The sequence below is a fragment of the Anoplolepis gracilipes genome, chromosome 3 (assembly GCF_047496725.1).
Source record: "Anoplolepis gracilipes chromosome 3, ASM4749672v1, whole genome shotgun sequence".
Taxonomy (NCBI): domain Eukaryota; kingdom Metazoa; phylum Arthropoda; class Insecta; order Hymenoptera; family Formicidae; genus Anoplolepis; species Anoplolepis gracilipes.
In genome coordinates this window covers 8,640,495-8,662,500 of record NC_132972.1, presented here as the reverse complement: position 1 = coordinate 8,662,500, position 22,006 = coordinate 8,640,495, and the positions used below count along the sequence as shown (strand labels likewise).

The 22,006-nt window shown below is 37.0% G+C and overlaps 1 protein-coding gene across 22 annotated transcripts in view; it reads left to right on the top strand.

Moving 5' to 3' along the window:
* Nucleotides 1-22,006, top strand: part of LOC140664093 (protein muscleblind) — a 378,997-nt gene that overhangs the window by 263,052 nt on the left and 93,939 nt on the right. For 3 of the 22 annotated variants that reach the window (XM_072888839.1, XM_072888841.1, XM_072888842.1), the window contains one exon: nt 1-371. This exon is cut by the window's left edge and continues 7,967 nt beyond it. The exons of 17 other annotated variants lie outside the window; for them this stretch is intronic. Coding sequence is in view for 2 of the 5 variants with exons in the window: in XM_072888843.1 (XP_072744944.1) it covers nt 11,976-12,004 (29 nt within the window). In the remaining 3 variants the exon portion in view is untranslated. Of the gene's footprint in view, nt 372-11,975; nt 20,682-22,006 lie in introns of those variants that run through there. 2 more of the 22 variants (XM_072888847.1, XM_072888843.1) reach the window with 1 other exon arrangement.

Genomic DNA, 22,006 nt, shown 5'->3' with positions numbered 1-22,006 from the left:
ATACGAATCGAGACAAAACATTTAATCGTGCTGCGTCGAATATTTATCAATTAGTTCCCCGATTCCTCGGCAAATCCTGCGTACGTATTGATTCATTCCCGATTAATCCGTCGTCATGAAGATCGAGGACTCCCAGGATGTCGCACGCCTGACAGTGTCGCCTCGGTCTGCTCTCGTTCGCGCATCTATTTTCGTTTCCTCGCATCAATCTCATTACGGTCCCGCGACATTGAGGAGTGAGGAGGGGAGGAGAGAGAGTAAGAGGGATTGTCGCGAGAATGTAATATGGATCCCAGTCTTACGACGAGTCTAATCGCAATTCCGCGGAGCGCACGAGACACCGACTTGAAATCCGATTCGCCGGGGGGTGCTAGACGTAGGGGGCGGCGACGGGGGGTAAAGGGGGCAAGCGGGAGCATGAGGACGAGAGGACGTTTGGCCCCAAGGCTCATCGTTCATTCATGGGGCATTTACTCGGTATCCCCGTAAAGCCGATCTCCTTTCTCCGGCCGCTTCCGTCCTTCTCTCTTCCCTTGACGGCAATCCCCCCTTGTGCCTCCTTACATCATTCTCTTGTCCGCCGGAATGGATTGGGATCAGGCGGATATAATATCTTCCTCGAGGATTCATTTTCGAGCACCGCTGACCACGATCGTTGTACTACGCCGGAACCTCGACGGCGTGACAACTGCAATTCGTCTTGCGTGAAGCACCGTTCACGAGGCCATTACTCTTGAATTCGGAAGTCTGGCGAACGAATCCTGCTATTGTCTCGCTGACCGCAATGTCCGAGATTCGTGCCAGACACTCGGACGTTTGGGCGTCACACGTTTGCATTAACGCGTTCATGTTATGAAATTATCACTCAACCGCCACAATTCATCTTGCGTCTGCAACGTCATACATCATACGGAGTCAGTCTGATGATTTGCATGAGATATTCCTGTACGTAGACATCGATTGAATTACGTTGCATATTACTTTAATCAATAACGTTAATTATGACATTTTTTAAATAAGTATTTTTTTTTTTTTATATATCATCATCATTATTTTCCATAATCTACATTTAAAATTATCATTATTGATAGACGGAAGATCTTTGGTAAGAATAGGAATTTTTGTAAGGATTGCATAAGAGTTGAAATCTTTAACTCTTTTTGTCTTGGCTGAAAAATTTGGTGTTTTGTACAAAACTATTTTGCAATAAGTCGGAATTCTTTGTTGGTACGTTATGCCCTGTGACTTTTTATCGTGGTCTTCTTAACAGCTTGCTGTGGGATTTTAGTGCCTGTAGTGGCGGAACAGGTAGGGTAGGTGTAATATATTCCTGGAGGATTCATTTTCCAGCGCGGCTGACCGCGGTCGTCCGCTCTCTCTCTCTGCAGGAACTTTGGCCGCGTAACAACTGCAATTCGTCTTGCGTGAAACATCGCGCCACGTCGTACTGAATAGTTAGCCACCGGATTCGGGGAAACCTTAAACGCGAAATTTGCAAAACGCCACCCCACATCGTTTTTTTTCCCCCTCCCCTCTTCTTACATTTTCTAGTTTCGCAAAAACCCAGGCAGTTTGACGTATATTCCCCTCGGGAATTAATCCGGTTTAATTAGGTTCATATACGGAAATTGCTGGAATAATTATTGCAGAATACTTTACACGAGGGAAATGAGATAATGAAGCAATTAACTCGGCGGTGTCAACAACGAGATATTAACAACGATATATTTTGCGGCCGTTGGAAACATATTTAATTGCAAATTTGGCGATAGCTTTGAATGTGGAATAATGAAATACTTTGGTTTCACACTTTGTCATTAATATGAATGGAATTAGTTTATTTCGCAATGTATGCAGTGATTTATATATATATATATATATATATATATATATATATATGAAAAGCAATAGTTCTTAAGTTCTTTTTCATTCTTTGTAAATTGCGATAATGATTAAAAATCACCCGTTTATCTAAAAATAATTTGGTATTTATGTGTTGTTTTAATCATGCTCTTGTATTTCTCTTTTGTTTTTTATATTATTGTATTATTTTATCGTTCAAGGTTCGTATGTTTCTCTGCAACTCTATAGAAACGAATTGGATCGAGTTACGTATCCTATACATATTTAACTTACTTTTTAGATCATACTTCTACGTTGTGGAAAATATCGAAACCAACCGGATGTGTAATATTTTTCTTTACGAATCCTCTCTCGGCAAACTTGCCGCAGTCGGTTCGGCGCACTCGAACTTTCACCTGCATGGCAACTGCAATTTATCTGTCTGACCCGAAATTTCGTAGCTCATTATTTACAACTGTATCTGGACGTGGAATAAAATTCGATAAATGGTCAGTGAGGTAACGATGAAACTGTAATTTATCATAATCGCGCGATAATAGTATTTATTGTATCGTGTTCGCGTTATTGATAATTCGAACAGAAATATCGATACACAAATACCGATTATCTTCTAGTAAGAAACAAAAGTAGATTATGAGATATTAATATTTTAATCAACAATAATTTATAAAATAATAATATTTGATACAATTATTAAAAATTTATTTTTATTTTGTATTTAGACTATATAAATTTTTTATACACACAATATTAAATTTGTTAATAATCGTATTAAGTATATCTTATTAAGAACAGTATAATTATAATATACTTTTATAGATTTCAAAAATTAAAAATTAGAAAAATTTGTATAAATTCAAAATTATATATATTGAGATATTTTTTAAGAATGTCGCGAATGATTACGATAATTTACTAATTATGAATATCTTGATATTAAATATCGAAATGACAAAATTTATATATGCTGTTGTCTTTTATTGAATACTTATTTCTACAGCGATATTGCTTGCTAATAAATTATAAACGATAGTAAATCTCATTTAAATATTATTACGATTATTCAATCTCGCCAGGTCAAAAAGTTTGCCCGCAAAATATATGTGGCATTCATTACCGCAAAGCGCAAAAAATGTTTTTTCGATTTATCGAAGATGAGATTATTCGATGAAGAAATGAAATTGCTAGTCATTGCAAAGTGTTATGGTTTCCTGGAACGCTTCTGCTCGATTTAACCTTATGGTTTTATCTATTGAAACAAATCAATTCCGGGGTTCCATGTTTCCGCGTTCTATGTGACACTGATATCAAGTCGATATATTGTTTTATCAGTTATGATCATTTATGAGAGAATTTTCCAATTGAAAATGAAGATTATCGATAATCTCTTTTCTGTGGATAAAAAAATTGTCGGAATATTCGATAGATGAGTAAATAAGCCAATTCGAAACGTACTAGTTTTATGTATACGTTTATATAATAGATATTTAAATAAATAAAATTGTAATTAAGTAAGATTAATGGAAATAAAATAAGATATAAATATTTATTATATTTCATAAAGAATTAAATTTTGTTATCTAGTTACATAGATAACGTTTTTTTTTTTTTTTTTTCTTAAAAAATCTTTTATATTTTAGCTTGATGACTCATAAATTATATTTCCGGTCTTTTGTTATTAAATAATCAATACTAAATTAATTAACGATCCCACATGAAAGGAAGTGCGAGAAATTCTGTATTTCTTTCAAATTTTAATATCAGTCTTCCGCAATTTTTTTTAAATAACCAAGCAAAAGATTAATTCCATTCGTCGTAACACTGCAACACCAATCATCAGAAGAAACGTAATAACAGTAATGTACTAATTGCCGTTTTTTTTTTCACCGCGGTAGCAAAGGTACCGAAGTAGAAAACTAAATCTTTGTGACTCAATTATTGGATTTTCATTCCTCGGTCGACGGCAGTCGGGGACGATATGAAACCCGGAAAGTGCAAACCCGCTCTCCCGCCAGCCTCGCTGCAATCGGGGCGACCGCACGTTGAAACGGCACTCAGATCGAAGGTTATTATAAATTCCAATCATAGAGCCCGATCGATAAGCCGCGAAGCTTCAAAGAAAATTATAAGTTGCGCATCGTGGCCCATGCGGGACGGCAAGAGAGGAGGGGGCAGAGGGAGCCGCGCGACGAGATTGTGGGGGATGAGACACAGGTCAGAGCACAGGGATGGGATGGACCGGGTCGTAAAGCCATGAAAGCGCCTTTAACGGGGGCGGCATCGCTGCTAGCTTTTAAAGTTAATAAATTCGTCGGCTTGCTTTACTCTTCCGAGCGTTTTCTCCTTCATCAACTTTCTCTTTCTCTCTCTCTCTCTTTCTTTCTCTCTTTTTTTTTTTTTTTTTTTTTTTTTACTTTCTCCCCTCTGCCGATATCCTCACCCTCGTTTTTATTAACCAAACCGAACATGAGCAAGAGAAAGAGAGGAAGAGAGAAATTTAAACTTAGTTTGAACAGGAGAACGAGAGCTGACCGAATTTAATAATAACCCCCTACTCTACCTATAATAAATCAGGCTTATATTTAGTACCGCGTTCTACCGTATTTAACCACTTTGGACGAGTACCAGCCTCTGCCGAAGGGAGTAAAACTTGGTCGACTCGATTCTATGTGAGAAAGCTCGCGTAAATGGCGACGCGGAGGTGTAATCTCATGCGCAAAGTTATCCGGACGGGGTATTGTTCAACATATTGCGTTATGTTTATGTGCCCGCGCTGTCGTTACGCGCCGTATACATTTCCGTGTTTCATTAAGTTAATTAATGCGCGTTAGATAGCAGCGCGACTCCGATTCCATCTATTCGCGCGTTGAAAGCGCGCGCCTAGCTAAATATTTTGCTTGCATCGGCTCGCTGTAGAAAATCACGCATTAATAAAACATCGTCGTTTATATATTATCGTGATTACGATTGTCATTAAATGTGTCTCGCAAATCATTTTAATTGGTCTTTACGTGTATTTTCTTGCATTCCTTTATTCAGTTTTCAATCGCTTAACGCATTAACATGTATACAGGTTTTATCAAACTTATGACAATTTGACATTTTGTAAATTAATGAGATTTAAAAAAAATATTTTATTGTTAGAATCGAGCTTTTTTACGAGTCTTTTCTCTTGACTTTTGGCGTTCTCTTCTGTGTTAGTTGTGTCGTGTGTAACACAGTTTATTTATCGCAACATGTGTTTTTTGTTATTTCTTTGAAAAATATCCAAATTTTTACTTTTTCGCAGATTTAAATTCAAACCAGGTGAGATTTAAAAATACCTGATTTATTCATTTTTTCTTATAATGTAAATCTCACTGTATGGTAGGCGTGCAATTTCGTTGCTGGAACTTTCCTCTTAACATGTCGAAAAACTTGACCGCTAACAAACCACACCCATATTCAACCCGGAAGGACCATCAGGTGACCCTACTCGAGCTTCCCCGCTCTTTGTTATACGATTATTGCCGTAATACCCAGGTGGACTTGCCCTTCGTAATCGTAGCCGAACCCCATCCGCCCACTCTCGTATGCCGCTTGTAAATCGCGTTCGTGGAAAGCATTATACACCCCCATTCCACGGAAGCCATTGCCGCAAAACAGAATATTTAACGAATATGTGTGAAAATGCACACATTAACTACCTGGAAAAATCTTTCTCCACACGGACATCCATCATAAAAATTTTCAACACAGTAAAAACAATCAACCGTAAGGAATGAATTGTTTTTTAGTCTCGGACGTTTAATTACAAAAACTTATTTATATATCTGATGATGTAGTTTTTCCGCATCAAAGTTATATTTTTTATTGTTGGAAAATATATATATTGAAAGAAATTGATTAGATAATATGTATTGCAAATATTTCAAGAATACATATAGAGTATCAAGTAGCATTTACGTTCAAATAATTAATAAATAATTTCTCAACGCAAAAGTAATTATTGACAAGAAATTTTGATTATAAGGCACTCGTAAATGAGAAATTTCCGCAGCTTGTATGCGACTTGACAGAAGCGCGGAATGCAATTTTCTCTTTAACATGTTGTGAGTAGAGTTTCAAAATTTTACAGGCCACTTTGTTCAATTTTCCAGTGTCCTGGCTATTTTAATATTAATTCAGTAATGATACGCAAGAGAGAAAGAGAAAGGAAGAAAATTGCTAATAGAAGATGTTATGACATATGTATATATTTTTAATAACATTCCGAAGTAGCGCGAGCCGACAATCGTACTACGTCAAATGTCGACGCGGTGTCATATGAAAGTCAAGATATGTAATCATAAAAGAGTATTATATCGTGAGTATATTACGTATCGGACACCGGCGCGTAAAGAAATATTCGAGGTTATATTTCAATCCGCCGGAGTACTCACTTTATATACCTACGTCTCATCCGACCGGAGACCCACGGATGGATAACCGATGGGGCGGTAGCGACGGGGAAAGGAATGGGAGAGGGCGTCGGAGGCGATATTTTATGAGTACCAGCTTTTATTGCGCGAGACTTTTAGGACATCTCTTAAGGGAGGCATGTTTGTAGTATTATATTGGTAATGCCGGAACATCATCTCAGGTATATCACAAGGTTTCATCGTGGTAAAGTCTTGGGGGTCGCGAGGGACTCCAAGTTAGAAACTTTTTATATTCTATTCAACTTCAAGAAATTATGAGAAAATTCACCATTAAATCGTAGATATAAAAAGTATATAAAAATTTTTTTAAAATAAGCAATATTTCGCATATTTCGTGCTATTATTTCTTAGAGCTTTTTAACATTTAATAATGAAGCAATGAAAAATTTTAAATAAATTATTTTATATTATTTTAAATAAACAAAAATATCGGACATTGTTACATCAACTTTTTGCCAAGATATGTAGATTTTAGCTCCTTTTTTATGTAGATTTTTTTTATTATAACAAATATTTGAGACAAATTAAATTATATTAGTAGTTAATTTTGAAATAGATGAAACATATACATAAATACATAATATGGTGACGTCAAACGCATCGTCTTTTAAGCGATAACAGCGATTACCGCGTCTTGAAAGAAACGTCATTTTTCACTACTTTGAAAAATGACGTTTCTTTCGATTCTGACATTTCGACAGCTGATAGATTCTATTTTTTATGTATGTCTTAAAAATGATGCGTGCAAATTATAATATGTATTTTTAAACAGTGTTTAAACGGCACAAATGATGAATTCATAATTTAATTATAGCTATCAAACTTTTTCGCGCGTCATAATAAATAAATGATATCAACTTGTGTATTTGGCAAATAAAATATTTTTTGACGTATCATGAAATTTGCACGAGATAAACTACGCATAAGGTAACAGTATTACAGCTCGGAAAATCGGATGGTAGTATTTCAACTCGACAAGTTATTTATAGCGGTCTCTCTCTCTAAAACGCATAATAAATATATCGCTCTACGCGCCACATATCGTTCCTGAAATTACTCATTATATATTACGCGCACACATTCATTTTCGTTAATGCATGAAAATTTCGTAGGATTATTTTAATCGACTCGGAATAATTAAAAGACAATCTGCCCAGAAAAGAAGTACTAAACGAAATTAATTAATGCCGTCTTTCTCTCAAACTATTATTAATTTTTAACAATTTATTAATGAAGCAAAAAATGTAAAGTTTGTTATAAACAGATTTCATAATTATTATCAGTGTTTACAACTTACGGATATGAATATACAGCTAAAAAGACTTTCTGTTTAAAATTTTTGTTAGAGATTACAAAAATAATAAGAGAAAACTTTAATGCAATATATATTCAGCCAATTCAGTCTGTTTAAGAAAGACAGTGTATATACATATTTTTGAATATTATTTTGAATGTTATCACAATACATCATTTCGATTAATTCTCGCCATAATTGTAATGACTACATTGAGATCGAATATAATACCATCGCTCGTTATTGTGAATGCAAACGAAACTCAGTCGTCTTCCTAGATGGAGATCGTTTACCTTCCGTAACGAGGGAAGATAGTAACGGAAGTGACGGAAGGGAGAAGAGGGTGAAAGAGAGAAGTCGAGGAAGGCAAAACAGAAGGAGAAACAGAATCGAACTCTTTCGCTGATGCATTAACCGCAGCCGGTGTAACGTGGTATTATTCGGGCGGCGCGATGGCTGTTCTTGGCGAACTTTGAATCAGATTTTAATTAAACGAAATTGCGAAATGATATTTCACTATCAATTATACGCGTAGACTGGTCTATGGTAGGCAGGTGTCCCGGCGAAATTAAGTTTGATTCGCTTTCTTTTCCGGCAGCTGCGGCGGCTTCCAGACATAATTTCCACCAGCGTAAGTTCGCGTATTGTTGGTTCTTGCGAACTTTGGGTTGGAGGCCACGATATCAGCCCGAATGAAAATGATCGAAAGGAGAGAGCGATCGGTTTCGATAAATACTCCGTCGCGGAAAACTATTATTTTTTTCTTTCTTTCGTTTAACTTATATATATATATTGTACGGCTGAGATCTCTCCGGTATAATTGGGTAAAAGATCGGCAGACTCTCTAAAAGGAGCAGATAATTAAAAAAGTTTAACTAAAGAAAATTGCAGATGTGCGTAAAAGCTTAATATAATCCTGGCAGCAAAGTTATGAAATATCTTTAATATAAACCAGTCCGCACGTTCACAAATGAAACAGTGTAGATTCTCTTTCTAAAATATATTTTAAAGAAATTATTTTTTAACTGAATTTTAAATATGTAGATTCTCTTTCTAAAATATATTTTAAAGAAATTATTTTTTAACTGAATTTTAAATATTACGTATAAAGAGGGAAAAGATGATGCGTTAAAGAGAGAAAGAGAGAAAGAGAGAAAGAGAGATTGACATTATCGTCAACGCTAAGAACATTATTTGTTACGTTCGCGAGGTACTCAAGCCCGGTCATTAATTTAAGATCGCGGCGGACTAAGCGGACTCTACTGCGCTTCATTTTAATCAAATAAAATTGCATAACAACGTTTCACCATCAATTTCGCAAATTGCAATGGGGCGAGCGGGATCGTTTGAAATTGCAACCTAGGCAAACAAGTATTTGGCCCGGTATTATTTAGCCTGATTCATCACGTTGGCTACAACACAGTAACATCGAAGAGCGCGCACGCGCTCTCTGCCATTCCCGAGATGTAACTCCCCATTTCGAGTTTCGGCCAAAACTTCGCGTCAGATTCCACGGAAACGATACAGCAGCATATTACACGCGCCATTGAACTATGCGTTATCAGCGCGGTCTGCATCCGAGCGTGTTATTTCGATATGCAATTCAAGACGTCGAGCGGATTAATCCTTTTGTATGTCGGGCTTTCGAATCCGTTTTATAGGGCGACGCTTAATATTATTTGTCTCGATAAGAGGATTTTAACAAGAGAGTGGGTGTCTATTGTTTAAAATATCACTCTCCATAACGATACATATACATATATAGCTACATATATTTTTCTTTCTTTTTTTTCGCATATCTTTTTTTCTATTTATCTTTCTCATAATTTTACTTACGACTATTTTTTTTTTTTTTTTTTGCGTTTTTCTATCTTTATATTTTAATTTATAATATTTATTACATTTGATTATTTTTTAATATTTTATATTCTCAGTTCTTCAGTTCTTCAGTATTATACTCTTGCATTCTCGGGAGAATTTATATTCCTAGAATAGAATCAACTCCACAACTACTATACTATCTAGTATATAGCGCCTAGTAGTCATAAACATGATCATATCGCGTAGCGTTGAAAACGTCAACGACGTATATTCGTCTCGCGAATCGGGATTTCTCAATGCAATGCGAGTTAAAAGTCGTCGCGGATCGTTAAGCCGACGTCACTACGAGCATTCGAGCACGATTCGGCGTGGCAGTTGCAAACCCATAGAACGCGGGACCATAATTTCTATCGCGACACTTGGTTTCTGCGACGTCGCAAGCCGCCGCACTAATGGTAGGTGCTCGCCTCGAGTCGGTGGCAGAGGTGAGGAGAAGGCCTTTTAAAAAACCGAGGAGGAAACGGTTTATGACCCTAAAAAAATGTTTTATTCATGCCGCGTAGGGACTCCCACCCGTTTCACTAAACGCGCACACACCGTCAACGTCGTATCAAACTTCAACTATAAGCCCGGCTGAACTCGAGTTTTCCGAAATGCGCCGGGCATGTGAAACTAAGGTCGTGGGCGGGCTTGACCCTCTCGGCGTGTATCTCTCTCACGTTTCGCCCCGATATATCGCGTGCGCGAGCTCGCGATTACGGTCGGCGAATGTATTTTTCTCCTGCCGCCTCGTCTTGTTTGCTTGCTTAGCCGATAAACGCCCGAGCCAGCTTTGTGATGTTTCTAGAGTTCCTCGAGTGTTTCGCGATTTTCTGTGACCTCGGAACTTTAGTGAGCGCGTACGCGTGCGTGATTTCAAATCGGAATTTTATTTGAATTTATCACCACTACGTGATGTGTGGAGGATAAGCTTGCAGAATGTTATGCATATAATATATAGCTCATACGTTATTTATGTGTGGCAATTACACAATTGTTGTTTATTACAAATAAATATTTCATCTGATGAAATTTTCATCGACTTTCGTCACTGCGTTCAATCTCATACTTGATACATATCATTTTACGTTAATGAGGTATGGCGTAATAGATTTCGGTGAAAAACATAAGTGTGTTTAATAAGATTTCACAAGATAATTGCGTAACATCGAGTAACGTTACCGTCGTATATGACACCGTATGCCGTACAACATGCTCTTTACTTTCTTAACGAGCCACAGGATATAACGATGATTTATACACATATACGCGGGATACGTTGCCAAGTGCGTCGGGGCTTAACATAATGTGGCGTTGGGGGATTTAAATAATTAGCATAATGAGGTGAGCGAGGGTACGTGGTCGACGTCGCCTCGCGTGCCTCATTCGAAGACGGGCTCAGGGAACGGGAGATCCCTGCGAAGGGGACTCCAATTTCAAACCTGAGCACCGGTGGCTGTCGAGGCGGTCCAGAAAGGATGGTCCGAGCTAACGCTCTGGCACAACTCCCATCTCGTATTACTAATTAATTATTCACAAGTTTACGAACGCGTTATACGAAAATTTACGCCGTTCACCTCCGCTCGCGCTTTCTCATTCGATTTTGTCGCTGATTGATTTTGACTGCAGCAGCTGCTTTTATTTCTCGACGAGCTTTTATATAACGTCCGATAACATTGCTCTTAAAAAATTTATTAGCCACGTCCAGATATATTCAAACACGTTATAAGGCAGACCCCATGGTATCTTACAATAAGAGTAAAATTATTCCGAATCTCACAGTGTATTTTAATTTTTTGTAACAATTTTAAAAATATAAAAAAAGACATATATTAATCAGGGTGTATACTCCCGGAAAAAACCTGCAAAACCTGATATTCTCAGGGAATTTTATTATACCTTGAAAAATCATGGAATTCTCATGGAATTTCGTTTTTTAGGATTCAGGGAATTTTAAAAAATGTCAAAGAAGTACTTATTTTAAAAATTTTTTATGAAAATTTAAAATATTTTAAGTTTAAAATCTGCTTAAAATATATATTTTTTGTTTATGTCTATATAAAATTGTTTAAAATATATGTTTTTTGTTTATGTCAAAAAATGATACGCTAAAATAAATAAGCTTATTTTAAAATTGCATCTAAAAATATTTTAATTTTATCTGGAATTTTGAACAAAAATACCTGCAAGATCCTGGAATTCTCAGGGAACTTTTTTACAGAATTTGAGTATACACCCTGATTAATGTAAAAAATACGAAAGAGATAGAAAATCAAATTTTTTCTCAAAAATAAAATATTGCATGTAATTTTACTCACGTTGTAAAGATTAAAGCGGTGTGATTCAAATTATTACTCTTAAATGTCTCAAATTATTGTTAATTATCCAAGATACATGTCCTTGACTAACAACAATTATTATTTATTTTTTATATTAATGATAATATTTAAATTACGAAAGATATATAATTTATGTATAAACATTTTTTTCTGTTTCAGGTAAGCATGTGTGCTTTGTAGAGAACTAATTTCTTCAAGGGTGATAGGTTTCACAGTGACTCGACGGAAAGTAAGTTAACCACTCTCGAAATTTCTATGTTACACAACTCGCTCGATCATTCGCGCTCTTGCAGAAGGCAGCGAAGTTCCTTTTTTATTTGACAGAGCGTCGCGTTGCACGGTGTCGTACAATCGGAATGGGAAACGCTCGGCAAGAGACAGCCTGGTTCCGAAAGTTGCACGGCAGTCAGCGAAAGCGAATTCTCCCTCTCTTTGCCGTCGGATATTCCAGCCATGTTCGTTAATTACCGCGAAGTAACATGGCGTGAGTAATAATAGTTTTGTGACTCCCGCGAACGGGTGGCGGGGAAGAGCAAGGGATCGGGGCCAACAATAGCCGAGTTAATTAGCTCCCTTGTCATTTTGTAGGAAATAGGGAAAAACTAGCCAACTATAAATCACTTCGTACGCGCGATAGTAAAAAGACTCGCCGCGTCGGTCGCGCCTTCGAGCACGGGTTATGCAATGAGAGCACATATAGCGGGACTTGCTCGTCGGTCGAAGCTTCCATCGATTCGTGAATTTTTCGTTACAGTGGGGATTATGTATACAAGCTCAAAAAAATGACGGTGAATATTTCAGGCATATACTGCATGATGAACGGACGTACGCTATTTATACGAAAGGCGTAACAAACGCTATTTGAAAAATAACTTGAGAGATTGTATTTTTAATTCGAACAAAAACACGTGTTAATTATTCTTGCATTAATTATTTATTTTTGATTAATTTCCGGTCAATTCTCTTTTGTAAAACATTTACATATTTACTAATATATTTTACGTAGAAACTTTAGCTGTTTGTATTTATTTCATTGATGGATCGATGCATTAGAACCAATTGCAACTATTTTGCCTCCGGTGACTTAAAAACATAAAAACTGAACTGCTAAAAACGTTATTCTCTTTTTGCGATTTTTTTAAATCGTGGAAATCACGCGCGTCTATGAAACGGACGCGTGACTACAGTCTATTCAATATTATCTCTTCAATGTTTGTCAGATTATTTTGTCATAAATTATGCGGAATTAGTCATAAAGTTTTACCTAGATTCACTTGTCGCAAGAATATGGGCTCGCTTTTAAATCACGTCGGCGTGCTTTTGCTCAATAAAGAATGTTTTCAATAATTATTATCTTTATTAATAATCGTGTTTCGATTAGAACAAGAGATATGAATCGACAGGAATATTTATTCTATATTGAAATGAAGATCAAAGATACTTAAGAATTTTTTGTGACTGGCTTGACATTTAGCAAAAGAACTATAAAGAGAGAAAATCACGTTTTATTTGCTTTTTAATAAAAAATATTTTCTCTACACAAAAGAATCAATTTACATATTGACATCTTAAAAATACAATATTTAATCACATTTTTCAGCGATTTACTATTTAATACGCGTAATTGAATTTTCTTAACGAAAAATAAAGTTTAACCCTTCTTATTACAAATATGGGGTCCAATTATGCCTGGACTTACGAGCTTCGACGGGTGTTCCGGTAGCAACGACATTTGGCACGAACAGCGGCTGCTTCTTCTTCTTCTTTGTCTCGAACTTCGGATAGCAGACCGCAGGGAAGTACTTTTCCCGGAGCGTGACGTCATTTATTTCTCTCCACCGCCGCGCGAGAGACCGTGCCACCCTCCGATATTCCGGAGAGTCGCGAGGGTGTGTCGGATATAACCGTACCATTCCCGGATTAATAACGTTAGCGCCTTTAAAAAGATCTTAACGTTAAGGTTTCGCACATCGTGACGTGAAAGTATACACGGGCACTCGATGAAAATTGGGTTGCGCCTTTTGCATCGCTTTTTGTTCTCTTTATATCTCGTTCTTCCTCTTTCTTTCTCTCTCTCTCTCTCTCTCTCTCTCTCCTTCGGCGAATATCTAATGTCGAGTTGGACAGTTCACCTCTTCTATTAGTGAGAAGTCAAAAGTTTCGTGCTCTGTGTGCATTATCCACGTGATCGAATTTCCGAGAAATTCGCGTTATTTTTCTCAATTTCACGGAAACTTTTTAGAATGCTCGCGCTTTCAAACTAACATCTCGACCGCCACTTTAATTGAAATATTTGTGCCGAGAGAATGAAAAAGCAACAACAATGTTATAAACATACAAGCAAACATATAAATGTGAATTACGTATAATCACATATATTTCAATTTCAAAATTCTTACAACCTTTTAAGAAATTAAAACTTTACAACATATCTTTAGATCTTTTATTTTTTATTATTATAGAAACTACTGTACACACACACACACACACACACACGCATACATGCATTTAATATTTTGTTTACAGAATATAGGAAATTTTTGCAATTTGAAAACACAATAGCTAAGACCTTTTAATGAGGTACAATGCAACAATGCTAATACCACTTTGCCACGAAAGCGCAGCGAAGCATCCCTGCAAAGATGTTCAGACGTATATTTGTCTGGTGCTTCGCGGTCGCGCGGTTTAATCGTTTCGCTCGTTCGCAAGGATTACGTAACGCAAACGCGTACACGCCCGTAATATGCGAATCTCAAAGTTTCGTTTCGGTTTCACGGACCCATTCGCGTTATTGCGCCCTCGACGATACGCAAGAATCGAGAGACGGGGCCATTCGACCCACGAAAGTAGCTATTCCCGGATTAATAACGTCCGACGTCGAACAAAGATCTTACAGCGCTTTCTCGCGCCCGTCGACACGAAAGAGACAGACAAGCAACCCTCCGACTGTCTGGGAAAATAGAGTCTGGCCCATTGACGCCTATGGCCGAAATATACCCGTTGGTCTCGTGGAATACAAAATGGCCAGCCTCACCACTACTACTATTGTTCATGACACCTACGTACCTCTCGGCTCGAAATACAGTCTCGTCTGTCTATTCATTATCACAAAAAGTCGAAAGCCCTGAGTTTAATAATGTTATCTTCTTTCCTTCTTTCGTCTTCTCTCGTCCTGCTTTTTCATCGTTTCCTTCCGCTCTTTTTCTCGCTATGTTAGTGCATAAATGGTGCGCACGCGTGCAAGATGCCGGGAGCGACGAAGAGAGCGAGGAGAGAAAGTGCGAGAGGAACGACGAAAGAGGGTCGCTTCACGACGGAAACTCGGAGTACAAGGGTGAGGTGAGGTATAAATGTTAGAGTTACCCAACCCCTCACGGAAGGTGGCGAACGCGTGTTATGTGCCTGACATTTAAATATCGTAGCCAACATCGGAGGCTTCAGGGAGGGGTTACTATCGATTGCAATTGCAGATAGGACTGTTCCCTTCGTTTTCACTCCCTTATTGCTCGCGTTGCAAGCGATCCTTACATACCCTACCATTTGAGATAGAGACAGAAAATTCAAAAATTTTGAAAAACGTGTATGTCGTTTTATGATCAGGAAGATCGAAAAAAAGGCTGGTACATATATATAAAAGTTATTATTTGTTATTTTAATCATCTTATGGTTGCGTGCTTTTAAACGGGGTTTAAATTATTTTTTTCAATAAAGAAAAAAATAATTTTAGAACAAAAAATGAATTAACTGAAAAAAAACGTTGTAGTTTAGAGACTAATCGATAAACATTTTGAAATTAACATACAATAGTTTATCATTTGATTGCATACTAGAAATAAAGAGAAGAACGTAACGCAGTATAGCTTAACGAGAAAGGAAAAAAAATCTTTATTATTACACATTATGCTTTGCAATATTACCCTGAGGACTTTAGAGCTATCGTGTCTATAGTTTTAGTTCGTGACTGGCACAAACTGACTTGCTGCCGAAATCTCCCCAAACTCGCGAGGTTTGACAAAGCCCTATTGTTCTCTGACTTTGGATGTCGAACTTTGAAGTATAAATGGAAGGATTTTGAAAGGAACTAATATTCTTAATCACATTCATAAAGCAGAATTTTATAAATTTTTTAAGCTATATTTATTTTCAATTTTTGATTAAGATGTCAAAAAATCTCGCTGTATAGGATGTTAAAGCATATTTCTGCGAGGTAGAATATTAAATCTGATTTATGATTTATGACTTTTCTAGTTGTTTTACGTGCCATAGCATATTATTGCTCTAAAGCTCTGCAAATGTATTTTACTCTTGAATAAATCGTTGAATAGGATAATGCAGTATAAGTAAAATTTTATTTGTTTTTTTAAAACATGAACTTACCATCCGGCTTATATTATAATAGTTATTATAATGCTTTCTTAGGATTTTATAAAGAGTATTATTAAAAATTCCATGTTAAATCATTTATTATACGCAAAAATGGCATATTTAATTGTTAACGTATATTATTATTCTGTCGAAAGATATAAATTGTCTGCAAGGTTGTATGGTTTAAATTAGAAACGATATATTTCCTCGAGCGATAATATATGGTAATAAGACCAAATTCACAGATTTACGCGAACGTGGAAATAAAAGAATATCCAAACGTTGTAGTAGTAATACCGGATATCGAACATAAAGTAACACGCGACTGGTACGGTACCACGTGCATTGGTACTGAGAGAACGGAACTTTCGGGCAGGAATCGTTTTCCGAAAGGGGAATTGGGCAGGGCCGAGAGGGTGTCAGTATCGAGCCACCCCTCGATCGTCGGTATCGCGAGATTACCGGCTGTAATTTCGTCAGCCGACGAATTTTGTAAACGGCTCTGAAACTCGCCTAACTTTCCAACGGCATCCATCATTCCGTAACACTTTTTCCCAACCCCTCTTGCCGCCATCGAGCAATTTGCGCAAATTGCAAGTTCGTATCTCGACGCAAAGTTTTCATTTCGGACTCACCTTCGGACTTGGCTTCGATTCGCGATTAACATCTGTCGATTAAGATAGTCTTTCGCTTCTCGAACTTTGCTCGAATCTCTTCGATATACACGCAAAGTGTGTAAATCGTTTCTCGTAGTATTATTAAAATCATAATTTTTTTACCTTTCTGATACGTTTCCACGACGATATAAAATTCTATGATATTTGTCGCATTTTGAGATATATATACTTTTTTTTTGAATTTTATTAAGTATCTTCTTATCTAGTATTTTTTACAAAATTATATATAAAATCCTTATTTGTTCTTTCATTAAAATTACAGCGTTGAAAGTAGATATTTAAATTAAAAACAAGATGAATAAGTCTATTTATTGATTAAGTGTGAAATGATTAAGCTGTACAGATATCAGGCCATATATACATAAAAATACAGATAATCAGGATAATTTTTCACTGTACGTCAACATTATGCCTCGTGTACGCACAAAGTATTTAAAGCAAAGAGCAATTCGTAGTGCAGCACTTTGTACTGATCTCATGGCGCGCATATATGGTCGTTAATGCGACATTAACTGCGGATCAGGCGATCTTCGGCATGGTTCGTCGGCAGAAACAGTATGCCGGCCGTTAATAGAGTTTCTATTAAGCGCTAGGATAATCCAAATTCTCGGGATAATACTCTGGCCACAATTTCATTTTCCATTAACGCCGGCGTGGAGATCGATTGCTTTGCGATCATCGGCGCTATTATTGCCCCGGCGCCAATAATGGAAGGTACATACCATGATGATTAACCGCGTTACGTTCAACTAAATCGGCTCTAATTTAGTGACAATTTTTCTTTTTTTCTTTTATTTTACACCAGCGCGTTTGCCGCGCCTTGATGGAAACGTAATTGCGCGTAAGTAAGTGATCGTCGTACATCAATGAAATGCGACTTTAAATGCATCCTTTAATGAGAGCATAGCACCGTGATTATTGCAACAGCGTACTATTTATCGATAAAACGGGTAGAACGAAAAACATGAGATATTTGTAGAGACATCCAAATGAAGGAGATTAATTAACTATTACATTCGCGGCGCGGAGTAGACTCTCGAGGGTGTACATAAAGCAATTAATAGCACAATGCAATGAGGCTTATATTCATCGGGGAGTCATCGTTGATTTTTAGGGCGCGGTAGAATTTTTTTTTAATTCCCATAATTGCGAGCGATATATAACGCAGTCTCTACTACGAAAGAGCCTGGTTATTGCAGCGTTCATTACAATATTTCGACATAGCGCCATCCAGAACCGCGGCGAAGAGGTACCTACCAGCAGCGTGGCTCGAGATAGCCAGTTTCTAAAGTTAATAAATCATTCGTGTAATTGCCAGTAATTCCTGTAGTTTCCACCACACACCACTTTCCGCCCCAACTTTTCGTATAACTTGGCGCAACTTCGACGCGAAGATCGGTACGCCGTTTTCACTCTGCCGTCGAAGCGAGCTTTGCGAGATGGGGATGGGAAGAGGGGGTGCGGAGGGGGAAGAAAAAAAAAATACATAACGCGGTCCATTTACGCGGAGAAGTCGACTTATCGACCGGCGACTCAGCCTCCCGTATCCTTCTTTATCGCAGTTTACGATCCTGCTTTTCCACGATTCCTATTGCATTATCCTGTTTTGCTCTCGAGCTTTCTATATACGTTTCATTAGATATGTATTCTCGTATACACACCTCATTTGCGATTGATCGCGCGATACGTTTTTTATTAACTTTTTGCATTAAATTATATTACTAAGCTATATTAATTAAATTAAATATGTGCATCTCATAAAAATATAATTTATTTATATTGCTCATCTGTCTAAAACACGCATAGGTAAATTTTTTTAATTAACAACGGGAAAATATAAATACATATTTATATATAAGTTTAAAGATAATAGTTCCTTAAATTCTTTTCTTTTAAATGTTGTCAAATTAAATATCTCGAGATAATTTATTTTCAAATTAAATAGCTATTTAAAATTTATATTTAATTTTAGTATTCTAGCTTTTTTTTTTTTTTTTTTTTAAATTATATAAACAACTCGGTGCATAAGAATGCACCAACGACGATCATTCGTCCTTGATCCGTACATTGTTGCTCATGTTGAGGGTAAAAAATTGTACAACATTAATTCTTTCTCCAAGCGTTGCGCATCCTTTCCGTCGAGTATCCTTCTTGCGGGATTTCGCACGTCGCAATTCGCGCGTCGAGGACGGTATTATTCGACGTAGATTGCAATAAAAGCCGTAAACGGCCACGAATGTCGTCCAGGAGAGTGGAGTGGGGGATGGAAAAGAGAAGGAGGGGATCAAACAGACCTACATGTTAAATAAATGGATTCCTCTTTCTCTACGATTCGCCGGATAAAGCTACGGTCCGCGGCCACCGATCGCATTGCGCGCGCCATTCTCGCGTCTCAAGAAATTTTCAATCAAACGTTTGGTATGCCTGGGGGCCATCTACATCGAATGCCACGACGAGGAAATAATGCGTGGTCGCAAGGAAACAGCTCTCTCGACGACGGTGGTTGCCGATGGAATAGGGAGAGAGAGAGGGTTGGGTGTGCCGCCGCGCGTTCTTGAAACCCACCCTCTTATCCGTGACATACCAATAATGGATGCGGGATTAAAGGGCCGCCAGGTTCGCGAATTCGACTCCCGCATACGCAGTGCAGACACATTTGATTTACGAGCTTACCTCGCGTTTCTAGATTCTTTTCCACGTCAGCCGCCCGGGATATAAAGCACGGGATGAGCTCCATTTTTGTTTATTTTAGAATTTTACCAAGGAGTTTTATCCCCCGCGAAAACGACTACGTTGACTTCGGGCTCGTACTATCTCTCTTTTTCTTACTTTTCTTTCTCTGTCTTCTTTTCCTTATATCGCTGCTTCAGTTTTCTCTCTTCCCATCTTATTTCCCTAGACTCGAAGTGAAACGACATAGTCGGATGAATAAAGGACAGCGATGCGTGTAAGATGTTACACCTTTGCCATGTCAAACTTTAATGATTTCTCCGACAAATTTAGTGTTTATTTTGACTGGTCGATATGGTGGAATATTATTTGTCTTAATTTTTTTCTTTGACGTTAAATATTTCGCCAATTAAACTTTTCAACTCAAATTTTAGATAAAGTTTTGTTTGAAATTAATTTATAGCAAAAATCAACATTTGATATCAAATACGCAATTTTTATCGAAGAAATATTAATTCCGAAATTTGGTAAAGGAAAAGAATTGTCAATAACGTTGGATGAATAATATGCTTTATGAATAAATTTTGAAATTACGATTCTGAAAACGAACTTTAATTTTGCAACTATTCTGAATAAAACGAGTCGTGAGAAAAACTGTAGTCAGTTAATGCTACTATTAATATAAAAATTATTGACAAGCGTGACTGAAATTGCTACTGCGAGATTATTTAATTGTCAAGAAAGTCATTTTGATTGTTTTCTGGTATTGATCGTTTTTATTTCTGCTGCTTAATAACGTCGTTATTTTCTTATGCGACAATCAATTTTAATCTTTTATAGCGGCAGATTCTTGGTATAAAGAAAAATTATTTTTTGATTTGCACGAAAACGAGCAATATATTTTACTCGTCACTGGATGAGCGAGAATTTTTTATAAGATTGTATCTGTAAATTGCAATATATTGTTACATACACATCATGTATGACATGTGAATATTTGATTAATGAAAACAAATCATTTGTATGTAATTTCTGCAGTAATTTGTTTCAAAGAATATGTAATTTTAGTTTTGTCAATGGTTTTTACGTTTGCAATATTCGCGAGAACTACTTTAATAATGTGAAAAATTTTTATCAAAGAAATAAAAATTCCGAGCTACATGATAATATATATATATTCACGCACACCCTTTTTTTATTATTGTAGCAGATTATTTAACAACTTGTCGCGAAGTTATATAATTTCACGACCACTTTTCTGTCTCATTTTACTATCTCTACACTAAATTCGCGAAAGCCCTTGGACGCAGTATTGCGGTACCAATCTTCAAGACTTTTCTAGCGATACGATGCGAGAGTATCCGCATACTGTTCATCCACTTTTCCAACTCCACTTGACATTCGCTCCCGACATCAAAATTTTATGTATCTGCAGCTACGGTGCGGTAGAACTCTCTAGATACTATCCTTCGCCGTATTTTCTGTAGACAAAATTTATTAACGCGACGACGACGGTCGACTTTTAAATCGATCCTATCGAGTTACGACTTTACGGCAACGGCTAGCACTAACAGTAAATTTAATGAAAAGAATCATGCATGCCCGTTTGATATTAATATTGTATACCTCAAAGATGTAATTGTAAAATTATTAGATTTCTGACTGGAGATTTAATAGTTGTACGAGATGTTATATTTCGTCGCGACTGAGAAATAAAAAAATTAATTTTGATCTATCTAATAATATCATTTCTTAAAAGTAACATCACTCCTCAATTTTCGATTAATTTAATATCACATCATTGAAATAGCATGCGTATATTTTTTATGTGGAGAAGAAAAGTATACTTGCTTAAGTATATAATACTAACAGTAATGATTTATGAAAGAATTCAACTTTTTTAAAGGTGATTCGTTTAAAGTAAAACTCATCGAATTTATGTGTCTCGGTTTTCTTAATCTAATTATTCATATCTTGCCAAATATTAATCCATACCTATGTCAATATTAATCCATATGTACATATACGTAACGCAAAATCCGCACGAAGTAATGCAATTATCGCGCGTCGTCGCCTAGGTCATCTGTCAACAAACATTTTCGTCGCGTCACGCTTGCTGTGTCGCCAGAATAATTGGGACACACATACCTCTCATTCTACGCGAGATAATTGCGTTCCGCGAAAATTTGGATGGATCAATCCGCGAATGTGATCGGCTGCCCTGAATCCATTTATCCTGGAAAAACGAACGGCGACACAGGAGGAGAGAAAGAGAAATGGAGATTGAGAGAGAAAGAGAGGGGCGGGGTCTCCAGAAAGACGACCGACTTTTCAACCGTGACAGATCACAAGTTTACAACGACCATGTTCGTTTTCCGTGTAGGACGAAGATTTTCGTAGCGAGCGGAGTTCTAGCCGGTGCGGAAGTCTCGGAATGTAACGTCGATGCACACGAGAGGGATTGGTTGGAGGATGGAA